The sequence below is a fragment of the Neodiprion lecontei genome, chromosome 3, assembly GCF_021901455.1.
Source record: "Neodiprion lecontei isolate iyNeoLeco1 chromosome 3, iyNeoLeco1.1, whole genome shotgun sequence".
NCBI classification, from domain to species: Eukaryota; Metazoa; Arthropoda; class Insecta; order Hymenoptera; family Diprionidae; genus Neodiprion; species Neodiprion lecontei.
Window position 1 is genome coordinate 22220210 of NC_060262.1, and position 14016 is coordinate 22234225.

Genomic DNA, 14016 nt, shown 5'->3' on the forward strand with positions numbered 1-14016 from the left:
GTTCTCTGAAGCACGGAAGATAATCATCCCCCCCTCCGCGTAACTGGCCGTCTTCCCGCGGAGTGGGGGTAGGTGATCTGCACACGCCTGTCTAGCTGTTCTGCCCCCCTCGTGACTGCCCCGTTACGCAGCGTTGGTACAGCAACAGAGAGGGCGGGAGAATTATTATCTTCTGTCCTTTAGAGGACCGATTCAAATCCGTTGACGGGACGCTACGCCGTTGTTTACGCTCTATTTTATATATCTCTATGGTGTCAACAGCCGGGTAAGAAAAACACCACGCAAGCTATGCGCAACGCGAACGAACTTAAAAAGTATTGCCATAATATGCGACATCAGGCGAAGTTTCAATTCTACTACACTCACGGGGTTGACTATTCTTATACGTCCATGGTAGACGGGGTTATGAAATAGAAGGGAAAAAATTGTAGTGGGTCGGTCGGATGTTCCAATCATATTACTCTCTCTCGGTATTTCGTATGCCCATGTCTGTTGGCAGCATTTTGCTTCCGCTGCCGACACATTTTCACGGGCAAATATTCGCTGTCGCAGCCTCGCACTGCTTGCTGCCGCGTAATTTTGCTGCCCATGAAAATCTAATCTTATATCCCACGTTGTAAATTTGGAACGGAATGACGGAATAGAATGAAAGCAAATTTGCCCTTTTCGCTTTATTCGTCAAACAATTTACGTATTTTCATATAGAAATGCTTCCTTTTTTATGACCCTTACGTACGAAATTATGATGAAATAGTAAAAATATTTAATATTTAGAAATAATGCAAATTCGCATTCATTCTGTTCCTTCAGTCAGTTTGAAACTTACCTGTGTGGAAGGAACGGAACTCCAAAACTCTACACTTGATAGTTGAGGTCCTCATTGTCGATGACGCTATAATGTGGCTATAATACACTTGGCACATGTTTTCGGGATGAAATTCAACATTTGAAAAAGTGAAAAACCAAACGCAATATGACAAAAGTACGCAAACAAAAGCGCAAGAAGAGGTTCAGAGCGAACGTGAATCGCAAACGTTTGCGAAACAAACTTCAAAAACTACCGAAAATCGATTGGTAAGCAATCCTAACCTAATCTGACTTATCCTATAAATTGGAATTATTTGATATCGCAAGTTGACTGAAATTATAAGTTTTTTGCACAAGATACCATTATCCTTATAAATCTTTTTCATTTCGCAATTCGTCTTTATTCTCATTTTTTTCTTATATTAAAACAAAATAAAAAGGAAAAACGTATGACAAGAGACATAAACACATTCTCAGATACAATTCTTTGATGCATTTGTCGATAATCAATCATTTTTTTCTAGCAAAGAAATTGAGAATGAGTGGGAGCGCAAGAAATCGATACGCTCAAATTTAAATGAAATGGGCCTAACATACGATCCTAACGAGGTTTTGCAAATTCGTTCAATAAAGCAAGATTTGATTGGAGTTATTAAGCGGGATAAAATTATCACCGAGAATAATGTTCAGGAAGTAGATGAAGAAGATTCTACGAATCAAATAAATCTTTTCAAACGAAAGATCCATGTTGCCAACGATCTCGAAAATGAAGCCAAGGCACCAAGGGAACGCTTATTCCGTCTGCCCAAGAATCAGGTTCAATTTATCACTTATATGATGGAAAAGTATGGAGATGATTATAAGGTAAGGACCAATCAAACCATAAGGAGAAAACAAAAATATAAGACTGACGAGGTTTTTTTTTTAAATCCATATCTTACTTATTTGTTTTGAACTCCGATCTCATCAAAAAAAGTTGCCGGGATTCTTTTTACATTCAAAATGTATATGTAATATTAACATTTTGTCGCACAATCGAGAAATTTTCCAGAAACCTCAGTTTGCAAAATGTAAAATGAAAACCACTTCATGCATCTAATTATTCCTGAGGTTATTTAACGGTACTGATATGTAATGCTGCAGAATATTGACGCTACGAAAATTTGCAAGAAATAATTGTAATAGCAGTTGGATCTCTTAAACTACTCTTCTGAATTTACCCTTTTTTCTATTCCAGGCTATGGCTAGGGATAAAAAGAATTATTACCAATTGACTTGGTGCCAAATCCGAGGTAAAATAGACAAATTCAAAAGTATACCAGAGCAGTATGCAGAATACCTTTTGAAGACTGGTGAAATTGTACTCGATGATCCAACGCCGCTCGAAGAAACCAAGAAAAGGATCGGTGAAGAGAATGCAATGAAATATTCTGTTCCGACAAAACAAAAAGTTGCAAAAAAAAGAAAATCACTGTGGGAAGTTGAGTCCATTGGAGATGACGATGAGACTGATGAATTCCATACTGGCAATAAAAATTTGAGTGATGATACAAACAATGCCAATAGTATTCACAGCAAGAATGGATTGAAAAAATTGAAACTATTCTCTGACGATGAGAGTGATGCTGAACATGCACCCGTTGAAACAAATAAAAAAAAACATCTGCTAAGCTGAAGAATGCAAATCGAAATAGAAAACAACTGGATTTGAATGAAAAAAATATACCGACAGACCATAAGCTTAATTCTAATTCGCGGAATTACTGTAACTTAGTTGAAGAAAATCAAACTGAAGATTCGGCTAATAAGCGTCGAAAGAGTAACTTGGTGCTACAAAAATGCGACTCTAGTGACAGCGACAATGATGATGAAGAAGCATCACTAGATGGAGATAACCCAGCTGATGGATTTGTTAATCTGAGCGATATGGGCGAGGAAGAACTTTCGGAAGATGATATATTAGATGATGGTGAATTCCTAACAGACAGCAATGATGAGAGTGATTAAAATAGTACCCTCTTTTTGTATTGTACAAAATTCATATCTTTTCTGACCAAGTATTGCTGTAAATATAATAATAAAAATTCTGTTACAAAAATCTAAAATTCTTTGGTAAATGCAGCATCTAGATTTGATCTATTGTGCAAAATATATGGGCATCATCCTGTTGGAATCTTCGAACTCTAATCAGGCCAGTAAGCGCCCCTGACAATTCATTTCTGTGCAGGACTCCAAAGTCTGCCATCCTGAGGGGTAGCTCTCTCCAGGATCTTGTGCGCTGGTCGAACATTAGACAGTGCCCAGGGCAGTTCATTGGTTTCAGAGCATATACCTCTTTTTCAACTTCAAAAGAAAACATGTTTTCCGCATAGTGGGCCCAGTGACCCGAAGTTTGCCATAATTTACTGTTGTATATGTTTGGGGTAACGACTTCCTGGAAACCACGCTTTCTGTACTCTGTGCGGATGAAATCTATCAGAGTGTTATACAGATGGGCACCTCTAGGCTGGAAAAAGCATGATCCAGGAGAAAGCTCGTGGAAGAAAAATAGCTCCTGTTCTCTACCGAGCTTTCTATGATCCCGCTTGGCTGCTTCCTCCTGAAACTTTTCCCACTCCTTGAGCTGTTTTGTATCAGGAAAACTGATGCCGTAGACCCTCTGCAGCGTCTCTGCTTCGGCATTGCCCTCCCAGTAGGTAGAAGAGTTCTTGGTCACCTTGATTGCCTTAACTTTACCAGTATGCCGTACGTGAGGCCCTCTGCAGAGATCAATCAGGGAACCGCAACGGTACACAGTTGTTGTTGGAGTGTTCACTTTTTCATTAAGAATGCGAACCTTGAACTCATTGTATTTAAACATTTCCAGCAGGTCCTCCTTCTTCATCTCGAGTCTCTCAAAGGTCTGTTTTTCCTTGACTATACCCTTTATTAGGCTTTCAAGCTGGGGAAAATCCTGATTTGATATTCCTTTATCACCTAGATACATGTCATAGTAAAATCCATTCTCAATGGGCGGTCCGTAACATAGGCAACCTGCGTACGCCCGCTCCATGGCTTCGCCCAAGACGTGTGCGGAGGAATGCCAAAAGACCGCCTGACCCTCAGGATCATCGAATTTGATTAGCTGCAGCTTGCAGTCTGCTTCCAAAGGGCGATCCAGATCCCACAGTTCCCCATTCACCTTTGCTATTACAGTGTTATCAGCCAATCCGGGGCTTATTCCCTTGGCAATGTCATAAGGACTGCTTCGCCAAGCCTGAGCATCAATCTGCTTTCCATCAGGTAATGTCACCTTAATATCAAAGGTCGATTTTGCAGCTAATTCAGCGTCGTATTCAGCTTTTAGCTTGTCAAATAATACTTGCCGCTCTTGGGTGGGAGAAAAATTGCGTCAATTTTGCAGCAAGTTCAGTGAACGACAGAAGTATTACCTGAATGTAAGATGGCCATGGTCTCTTTTCAGAAATGCCTTGCTGTTCCTGCGGAGGCTTTTTGTTTTTCGGTGGTTTCATTTTTGGCTGAATGAACAACAATGCGTATTACAATCTAATTTTGTTTTATTGTTTATACTGGCAGAGCCATCAAGTATAATGACTGATTGATATACATTGACGAGATCAGAGACACATGTGCGTACGGAATTTAAGGTTACGTTAGCCTATCGATCTTCTTCGGTGGTACAAGTAATTGATGTTGCGTCAGAAACGGAAAAATCAGTGTTTCAACGTCTGAATTCTAATGTTTAGTATTCTCAATATGGAGTAAGGGCTGCTTTTCGGTTTATGTTAAACGAACTCGAGAGATTAAAAAAAGATCAAATAGAAAAACTACATTCACAGAAGTGTAAGAACGAATATGTCATAACCAACCGAAGCATATGTCCGCACCGTGCCGTGGTATAATGCAAGTAAAATGTAAAACATAAGAAACCAGCATTAACAATAGGAATTAATGTATAAGTATGTATAGGCAATTGAAATTGAACTATTATCTCCGAAAAATTGAGTTGTTCAATGAGTAGCGAGTAAAACTTTCGAATTTTATAATTCAACGCTTTTACTTCTTTAATTTCGAACGGAATGACGGAATAGAATGAAAGCAAATTTGCCCTTTTCGCTTTATTCGTCAAACAATTTACGTATTTTCATATAGAAATGCTTCCTTTTTTATGACCCTTACGTACGAAATTATGATGAAATAGTAAAAATATTTAATATTTAGAAATAATGCAAATTCGCATTCAATCTGTTCCTTCAGTCAGTTTGAAACTTACCTGTGTGGAAGGAACGGAACTCCAAAACTCTACACTTGATAGTTGAGGTCCTCATTGTCGATGACGCTATAATGTGGCTATAATACACTTGGCACATGTTTTCGGGATGAAATTCAACATTTGAAAAAGTGAAAAACCAAACGCAATATGACAAAAGTACGCAAACAAAAGCGCAAGAAGAGGTTCAGAGCGAACGTGAATCGCAAACGTTTGCGAAACAAACTTCAAAAACTACCGAAAATCGATTGGTAAGCAATCCTAACCTAATCTGACTTATCCTATAAATTGGAATTATTTGATATCGCAAGTTGACTGAAATTATAAGTTTTTTGCACAAGATACCATTATCCTTATAAATCTTTTTCATTTCGCAATTCGTCTTTATTCTCATTTTTTTCTTATATTAAAACAAAATAAAAAGGAAAAACGTATGACAAGAGACATAAACACATTCTCAGATACAATTCTTTGATGCATTTGTCGATAATCAATCATTTTTTTCTAGCAAAGAAATTGAGAATGAGTGGGAGCGCAAGAAATCGATACGCTCAAATTTAAATGAAATGGGCCTAACATACGATCCTAACGAGGTTTTGCAAATTCGTTCAATAAAGCAAGATTTGATTGGAGTTATTAAGCGGGATAAAATTATCACCGAGAATAATGTTCAGGAAGTAGATGAAGAAGATTCTACGAATCAAATAAATCTTTTCAAACGAAAGATCCATGTTGCCAACGATCTCGAAAATGAAGCCAAGGCACCAAGGGAACGCTTATTCCGTCTGCCCAAGAATCAGGTTCAATTTATCACTTATATGATGGAAAAGTATGGAGATGATTATAAGGTAAGGACCAATCAAACCATAAGGAGAAAACAAAAATATAAGACTGACGAGGTTTTTTTTTTAAATCCATATCTTACTTATTTGTTTTGAACTCCGATCTCATCAAAAAAAGTTGCCGGGATTCTTTTTACATTCAAAATGTATATGTAATATTAACATTTTGTCGCACAATCGAGAAATTTTCCAGAAACCTCAGTTTGCAAAATGTAAAATGAAAACCACTTCATGCATCTAATTATTCCTGAGGTTATTTAACGGTACTGATATGTAATGCTGCAGAATATTGACGCTACGAAAATTTGCAAGAAATAATTGTAATAGCAGTTGGATCTCTTAAACTACTCTTCTGAATTTACCCTTTTTTCTATTCCAGGCTATGGCTAGGGATAAAAAGAATTATTACCAATTGACTTGGTGCCAAATCCGAGGTAAAATAGACAAATTCAAAAGTATACCAGAGCAGTATGCAGAATACCTTTTGAAGACTGGTGAAATTGTACTCGATGATCCAACGCCGCTCGAAGAAACCAAGAAAAGGATCGGTGAAGAGAATGCAATGAAATATTCTGTTCCGACAAAACAAAAAGTTGCAAAAAAAAGAAAATCACTGTGGGAAGTTGAGTCCATTGGAGATGACGATGAGACTGATGAATTCCATACTGGCAATAAAAATTTGAGTGATGATACAAACAATGCCAATAGTATTCACAGCAAGAATGGATTGAAAAAATTGAAACTATTCTCTGACGATGAGAGTGATGCTGAACATGCACCCGTTGAAACAAATAAAAAAAAACATCTGCTAAGCTGAAGAATGCAAATCGAAATAGAAAACAACTGGATTTGAATGAAAAAAATATACCGACAGACCATAAGCTTAATTCTAATTCGCGGAATTACTGTAACTTAGTTGAAGAAAATCAAACTGAAGATTCGGCTAATAAGCGTCGAAAGAGTAACTTGGTGCTACAAAAATGCGACTCTAGTGACAGCGACAATGATGATGAAGAAGCATCACTAGATGGAGATAACCCAGCTGATGGATTTGTTAATCTGAGCGATATGGGCGAGGAAGAACTTTCGGAAGATGATATATTAGATGATGGTGAATTCCTAACAGACAGCAATGATGAGAGTGATTAAAATAGTACCCTCTTTTTGTATTGTTCAAAATTCATATCTTTTCTGACCAAGTATTGCTGTAAATATAATAATAAAAATTCTGTTATAAAAATCTAAAATTCTTTGGTAAATGCAGCATCTAGATTTTTCGTTTCTATTTCCATTTTATTTGGTGGTACAGCATTTTTAGCGGAATGAAAACTCTGTGATATTATTGAATGAATTTTTATTATATTAATGACAAGTAACAGTACATCGATTTCTCATATGGCACTACCCTGACGGTTAAATGTTGTTTTTATTCTCCTCAGATTTTTATCAATAGAAATTATTACCATTTTTGACATGCACATGCCGAAGCCTGAAAGAGAACTAGATTTTAACACGATACACGTTCACTATTGACCCTGTGAATTCATGAGGATTTTTTCTATCAGCGAAAATCAATACAGGCAGTACCTCACGGGGTGTAATAATAATTAATCATAGGTTTACAGATTTGTAACAGTGAATGCAAATACAAAACCGCCAAAACATGAGCGCTATTCACACTTCAAAAATATATAACTTTAAAAAAATACATCTCACCTCAATATTGATATGAACCAAATGTCTTATTTTGTAATGCGACTCATGCATCCTTTTATACAGTCTACGTGAATACATTAACAATAATTCAGAAGTTATTTATACTTCAGCTGCAATTCTCATTAAATAAATCTCATTCCACCATCATTCATAATTACGAATAATTGAAACAAATTTGTCTAAATTTGATTTTGGTTCTACCTTATTATATCTTATTCGTTTTAATACTTGGTATACAATAGAATGTAAGATCATTCGGTTGTCAAAAGAAATCAGAGATAATTTGATTCGTATCAGAATTGTGGTTTCCGTTTCTACAAATGTTTCTTTCATACAAACTGATACAGTCCTGGATACTACATAAAATGTTCAAGTTGTCAGCTTCGGTTCTCATAAATTTGAAAGATCAGACAAATTTTAACATTTTAGTAGCTGAAAACGTATCAAAATATTATCAGGTCGAAAGTAAATTCGAATCAACATAAAATACCGTAATTGTAAAAAACTTCAACTACCTTTTCCAAGGTTCTCAGTTGGTAATATGCTCCGTACGAATATCTGGTTTAAGTATGACTGTATTCGACTATAATAGTTTAGATTTCGCAGAATTCATCGTTGAGTTGCGTACATAATAAATAGAAAAAAAAAACTAAGGAAAGCTCGTTGTAAATCACGGCAATAAATTTGTAATAGACGGAACATAATTCATTTCAGAAACAATAGTATAGAAACATGTAAATTCTCTCTTGATCCATCCATGACACCCTCCCTGATTGCAAATCTTCGAAGACCACCACCCGTAGACGTAAGATTTACAAATTTGACAGAAAAGCATTGGCTGCAGATGAGCTTGTGAAATTGCATTACAAGAACGAAAAAAAAAAAATATACATAACTGCAGTAGCGAACTAACCAAACTATTATTGTAAGATTACTGCAATTAGTAGAGTTTATTAACAAAATGAGGTATCCTGAAGATATTTTCAAGATTTCTAGCTCAACCGATGCATCAAATGCATAAAAAGTATTAGTGCGCTGTTTATTTACCATCTATTGATATACTTTGTTCATGTCTTTTTGCGGCTAGAGCTTTTTTGTAGTTGTTTTTTGTTGCCGTTTTGTTTTCTTGGTTTTTTTATTATAATAAATTGATTTCTTAGATTAAGCATATGTTGAAATTAAGTTAATGAAGTTCATGCGGCCATAGTGAATAGCTTTTTTCGAACTGCTTCGATAGACGGATGATGCCAGGTGTAAGTTGTGAGTCCAGGAGGAAGGTCTGGTAGTGGTCGAGTTTGGCAGCCGATAACTACAACTTTGTGTTTATTAGGTGGGATGCTGTGTAAGTCTAAAGCCTCCTTAACTTGATCTGGCCTCAAAGCGTTAGGTGAGTCCTGAAAATGATTTTCAAAAATTTTGCACAATATAATATGCATCCCATTTATATGGCATATTTCATCTCAAATTTCAAGAATATTTTACTCAACCATGTTTTTGTGTTACCATTCACAAAAAGCAATTATAATAATTTATGGTTTCGTTACATTGACACATCTTGAAATGAATTTCATCCAGGGGAAAAGCTTTTTTTAAATAGATTATAATTTATATATAACTTTACAGTTTGGTATGAATATTTTCTAAAACTACTTATTTATAGAAGTTTTTTCCAAACCATTAGAAATATGGTTCTCACGTAATGTTTTCATAAATCTTATCCATCAATAAAACGGGATAATCAATGTGACATAGGGGGGGGGGTTTTAAATTTTATTGTTCGAAATATTGATGTTGGAAGACGAATGATTTTTTCGTTGCATCGATTTTGATAATTATTGACATCCAGGAGTGGGATTGTATTTGCATAGCTTTCAAAGGCTTTATAAAATTAAAAATTTGCTAAAATTTAATCGAAATTCGTTTATACATTTTTATATGACTACATTGGCATATTGCTAATACTCATTAATGCATAAATGACTGTATACTTTCCTGGTTAAGGTACCACTAACACCAGAAAGAAAATAATTATGTTACTTCTGACTTGTTAACTCTTCATTATTCTTATTACTGCTACAAATTTTAGAATGTTACTATAAATAATGTCATAAAAGAATTCTCATGATCACTTTTTGAAAACCAGGTCGTGGTGGAAAAATAATTTTATTCCCATATTGAGTAACATTGACAAACGATAATGCATGCTGTGAAAAAAATCTGACATTTGATTGGCATTTTGCGTCACATGATTTATCCAGATTTCATGTAAAAACTACATTTAAACGAAGAGAAACATTCATTTACAAAATAACAGCAAACCATTACGAATTTAAAAAAATATGGTGCAATACTATTCGAAACTTACGAGATTTACGTGTAAGTGATGTAATGGCCTTAGAGGAAGAATCAAGCTTTTCCATCTGATTTGACATGAAATGCTTCTTTATACGTATTGATTGAATTTGTTTAATTACTAAAAGGGGATGAGAGGAACAGAATCGATGAAAACATGAAAAAAACAAAAATTCAAGGATTTACCTGTTTGTTTGCAATAACTAAGATCGGCACTGTATCCATCCTTGGATCACCCAATAATTGCTTCAGCTCTGAAACTGCTAGTGATAATTTATTCGTGTCCGCAGCATCTACCATAAACACTAGCAGATCTGTATCCTGAAGAAAGTTGCTCCAATAGTTTCTTGTTCCATCAGCTCCGCCAACTATGAGTTGAAATTTCATAAGTCATGTGTGAACGAAATTATGTGTGATAATGAAGAGCTTGATGAGGGTGTATATGAATAGATAGCTACAAAAATGGGTGACTTAGGAATTCATATTTCGATAAAAAATTATTCAATGCGATGAGGATTTTATTTATTCAAAAATGTGTAGATTGAGCTTCATTTACATATTTGCTTATTAGAATCAATCGATAGGAAGCATTGTTATTACCAATAAAGTTAACCCAACTTCAAATTTAGAAACAAATCGATTTATTATTGGATATTTTTTTTTTTTTGGTGCGATCACGCATTTTTTCAACTACCGTACTTTAACAAAAATCGAATAAAAAAACATGTAAAGTTTGGGCGATAAATCGAATTTCAACTTTGAACGGTCACAGTTTCATTAAGAAAAAAGTTTTTCATCATGGCAAAAAGGGTGAACTATCCAAGAATACTGTCTCCAAATTAAAAATAAATTCGTGGAGCTGTTTTTTAGGTATTACAGGCACTGCAAAACATGTCAAGCAAAATGGTTGACGTTATTGCCAGTAAAAATGCTTCCTAATAATTGATTCTAATAATAAACAATTTAAATGAAGCTCGACATATCTACTTTTGAATAAAAAAAAGTTGCAATTAAATTGAACAATTAGTTGTCAGGATATAGGTTCCTAAAATTTACCAAATTTTTCAGCCGTCTACTCATATACCGGGACAATCTCTTGAAACTATACATACAATGCGCATGCGCCAAATAATTCAATCTCATTGGTCGGTGAAATCGCCCCGCGGTGATGTTTTCGAATAAAGCCAATTTTCAAAGAGCATTAGCATCAACTTTCCGAGTCACTATCTCGACTGTTTGAGATTCTAACCTTAAAAATTCGTATGAACTACATCGACGCCAGAAACAGGGTTTGACAGCTGAAACTCGGAGTGGCCAGCCTGCCCGTGCAGCCGATAAAACTCGCGCATGCGCATTATATGTATAGTTTCAAGAGATTGTCCCGGTATATCTCCTCACTGATATTAGTATATTGTACCAAGTATAGTTGATCCTGAATATAAGCCTACTTCTGATTCTAATAAGACTTTGTTTCAGTACTATTTTTTTAATACATTCTAAATATGGATGTTTTTTTCAAACACATGCAGCATCAAAAATCTTGATACATGTATATTGAAAATAATATACTACAATCATCTGATACCAGTCTAACGGACTGTTAAAAAATTGGATAAAACAGTAATCAAATCTCAAACTTGCTATGTTATTCTGACAAATTTTAGAGAAATTTAATGGAATCTAAGTGGGGCAAACGGACAATGATATATTGAACAATCTACACACTTTCCCAAATGTTGAGTGTATAAGATCCAGTTTGGAATTTGAAGACAGCAAAGCCGTTTGTTGATGGTGGAGGAACCGAGTAAGAGGTTCCAGTGACAGTAGCTGCTATAACTTGGTTCATAACTGAAGTTTTCCCAGCTCCATCCAAGCCTAGGAGAAGCACTCTCCTCTCATTGCTATCATCGATCTGTAAACAGAATAATTTAGTTGTATTAAGGATATAATAATCAACATGTATATGAAGTTTTGATTGATCAAGCTCAAATGCAAAGTCAAGTTTGAGCTGATACTAAGTTCCAAAAATCTAAAAATAATTTGAGTCCAAGAGCAACAAGCAGTGAAATCATGGCTCAAAATCAAAATAAACTGCTTGTTTATCAGCAGAAATTACATCAGTGATAACTTGTACATATGATGTTCAAACTTGATCATTCAACACTTCATGTACATTGGTCAACGGTGACGATGCAGTTCTTTATAATACTGTCTTCATGACAGTAGCAATTGAAAAATTTTCATCTATTACGTAACAATAAAGAACGTATGATTACTACATGGAAAATGGAATGTATAAATAATGTTGTGACTTCATCAAGTTTAATGTAAGCTACTTAAGCAGTTCAAAAGATCAACTTTCGATACAGCAATGGAAATGAGCCGTTAACAAAAACTTGAAATTTCATTGTTCCATCGGTGAGTGATGACGAATCAGATATAAGAGTGAAGTTTTAAATAAAAGGAACAAGTGAAAGTACTGTTGGACTTAATACATGTATAAGCGATAATATGGAGCTGTATATGAATGAGTCTCCCTAACCTTCGAGACCTCCTCGAAACCTTCGTCTATCGATTTCAATTCTCTTTTCCTCCAGTATCTGTAGGCGACGTAAGCCCCGACGCAGGCACAGCCGACAAGAAAAACGGTTTTCCTACCACCGCACCGTGTCACGTTCCCAACCATATCAGAATTTTTAAACTACCTGCCGCGCCGTTTAATCTCTTTATGAACCGCCTGATAGAAAACGCGGCCTTCTATTTTATTTATTCGGGTGGTACAGCTAATTACTTATCGCATTATACTACACTAATGGAATAACTACACCCCGCACGTACGGGTAATCGCAGTCGCTGCGGTCGCTGCAAGTATGCAATATTGCAATTTAGTTGGACTTCGGTGAACGTTTAATGGCAATCCGAATATGCATGTCCTGCATACGTATATATACATATATTTGTCTGCTCAACGTGACAGCGTCACAAAATGTCACCCGCTGTATCGCGTTTGGCCGGAGTATGTATGGAGCGCAGAGGTAAAAGCTGAAGCACATCAAACTCCAGAAACATTCGGCACAACGCAGAAGCCATAGCGCATGCGCTGCTACAAAAGCAAGTACTTTTGCTACGTTTGAATAAATGTATGTGGATAAAAGCTATTCGCTATGTACGTACGATTCGATATTATAAGCAGTTATTTGATTATTTCACTTTTACACAAAATCAGCTTAACCTCAAAGTACTGTATTCTTACAAAAGTGAAATAATCAAATACATGCTTATGTTTGAATCGATTCGCATATTAGCAAATAGTATTTATCTAAAATACATTTATTCACACGATGCAAAAGTACTTTTGTGTTGATATTAATCCGTTCTTGGCAAAATTACTATTATGTATTATGTTGTTTAATTTCTACCGGTTCAGCGTTGGTTTGACGTTATGCCGTGCAATATGCTTGTAGATTTTTGTGTGGGTCGAAATTTCAAGGAAAATTCAGATGCTATAAAGCAAAATGCAGACATGGCGCATGCGCACTGTTCACTGGACTTTTGTAACAGTGCATGCGCCATAGTTTTTGCTTAAGGACTAAAGTATCCGTAAGGTAGAGGAAAATTAAGATGGCGTTGATGCAGGAAAAGTTCCAGAAAGCGCCAATCAGATTGAATCTTGTGTGATGTCGAACAGCACTTCACGACGATTTCCAGAAGTTAGCACTAGTATCGATCGCGCAAGCACAGTTAGATTCATGATCAGTAGTTTGGGTCACCAATTATGGTGCCGTCCCATGTAGGGCCGAATCGCCGGAATCTTGAATGACTGATCAGAATGTAGATGAAATCTAGTGGATTTCAGAGTCCGTTTCGAGCATGGTGTTAAGATGTCAGATCCATGGCGTCCGTTTGTTATTGTTTACATCACGTGATCACGGCATTCCCTTCTTAATTCTATCACGTGGTAATCACAATCCCCTTCTAACCCCTGAATTTACGAACGTCCGTTGAACGTTTAGCGAGCGTAATAAATAA

General features: G+C 35.9%; 4 protein-coding genes across 6 annotated transcripts; 2 read left to right on the top strand and 2 right to left on the bottom strand.

Moving 5' to 3' along the window:
* The first annotated feature begins 798 nt into the window (after positions 1-798).
* On the top strand, positions 799-2912 carry LOC107222882 (nucleolar protein 16). The gene is made up of 3 exons (XM_046733849.1): positions 799-1074; positions 1332-1671; positions 2045-2912. The coding sequence occupies exons 1-3, from the start codon at positions 974-976 to the stop codon at positions 2480-2482; spliced, it is 879 nt and encodes a 292-aa protein (XP_046589805.1). The 5' UTR covers positions 799-973; the 3' UTR covers positions 2483-2912.
* Positions 2619-5214, bottom strand: LOC107222877 (threonine--tRNA ligase 1, cytoplasmic-like). 3 transcript variants are annotated; one of them, XM_046733847.1, is made up of 3 exons: positions 5081-5214; positions 4239-4325; positions 2619-4177 (listed from the first exon to the last, which is right to left on the bottom strand). In XM_046733847.1, exons 2-3 carry the CDS (start codon positions 4317-4319, stop codon positions 2933-2935), a joined length of 1326 nt encoding a protein of 441 aa, XP_046589803.1. In that variant the 5' UTR covers positions 4320-4325; positions 5081-5214; the 3' UTR covers positions 2619-2932. The 3 variants fall into 3 exon arrangements, with proteins under 3 accessions (XP_046589803.1, XP_046589801.1, XP_046589802.1); XM_046733845.1 differs by lacking the exon at positions 5081-5214 and adding an exon at positions 4677-4738; XM_046733846.1 differs by lacking the exon at positions 5081-5214 and adding an exon at positions 4445-4574.
* Positions 5188-7611, top strand: LOC124293333 (nucleolar protein 16-like). Its single transcript, XM_046733848.1, has 3 exons — positions 5188-5328; positions 5586-5925; positions 6299-7611. Exons 1-3 carry the CDS (start codon positions 5228-5230, stop codon positions 6734-6736), a joined length of 879 nt encoding a protein of 292 aa, XP_046589804.1. The 5' UTR covers positions 5188-5227; the 3' UTR covers positions 6737-7611.
* Positions 7257-13049, bottom strand: LOC107222884 (ADP-ribosylation factor-like protein 3). Its single transcript, XM_015662414.2, has 4 exons — positions 12530-13049; positions 11713-11899; positions 10174-10355; positions 7257-9029 (listed from the first exon to the last, which is right to left on the bottom strand). Exons 1-4 carry the CDS (start codon positions 12671-12673, stop codon positions 8829-8831), a joined length of 714 nt encoding a protein of 237 aa, XP_015517900.1. The 5' UTR covers positions 12674-13049; the 3' UTR covers positions 7257-8828.
* Between the last annotated feature and the right edge of the window lie 967 nt (positions 13050-14016).

Excerpts from the sequence above, each read along its gene's own strand:
- LOC107222882 (XM_046733849.1), top strand. The coding sequence starts at position 974 with ATGACAAAAGTACGCAAACAAAAGCGCAAGAAGAGGTTCAGAGCGAAC. Across the intron at positions 1,075-1,331 it reads AAACTACCGAAAATCGATTG|CAAAGAAATTGAGAATGAGT; the intron begins GTAAGCAATCCT and ends ATTTTTTTCTAG. Across the intron at positions 1,672-2,044 it reads AGTATGGAGATGATTATAAG|GCTATGGCTAGGGATAAAAA; the intron begins GTAAGGACCAAT and ends TTTCTATTCCAG.
- LOC107222877 (XM_046733845.1), bottom strand. The coding sequence starts at position 4,730 with ATGTTTTACATTTTACTTGCATTATACCACGGCACGGTGCGGACATAT. Across the intron at positions 4,326-4,676 it reads CGGTGCGGACATATGCTTCG|CCAAAAATGAAACCACCGAA; the intron begins GTTGGTTATGAC and ends TTGTTCATTCAG. Across the intron at positions 4,178-4,238 it reads CATGGCCATCTTACATTCAG|GAGCGGCAAGTATTATTTGA; the intron begins GTAATACTTCTG and ends TCTCCCACCCAA.
- LOC124293333 (XM_046733848.1), top strand. The coding sequence starts at position 5,228 with ATGACAAAAGTACGCAAACAAAAGCGCAAGAAGAGGTTCAGAGCGAAC. Across the intron at positions 5,329-5,585 it reads AAACTACCGAAAATCGATTG|CAAAGAAATTGAGAATGAGT; the intron begins GTAAGCAATCCT and ends ATTTTTTTCTAG. Across the intron at positions 5,926-6,298 it reads AGTATGGAGATGATTATAAG|GCTATGGCTAGGGATAAAAA; the intron begins GTAAGGACCAAT and ends TTTCTATTCCAG.
- LOC107222884 (XM_015662414.2), bottom strand. The coding sequence starts at position 12,673 with ATGGTTGGGAACGTGACACGGTGCGGTGGTAGGAAAACCGTTTTTCTT. Across the intron at positions 11,900-12,529 it reads GTTTCGAGGAGGTCTCGAAG|ATCGATGATAGCAATGAGAG; the intron begins GTTAGGGAGACT and ends TTCTGTTTACAG. Across the intron at positions 10,356-11,712 it reads TACACTCAACATTTGGGAAA|TTGGCGGAGCTGATGGAACA; the intron begins GTGTGTAGATTG and ends TTCAACTCATAG.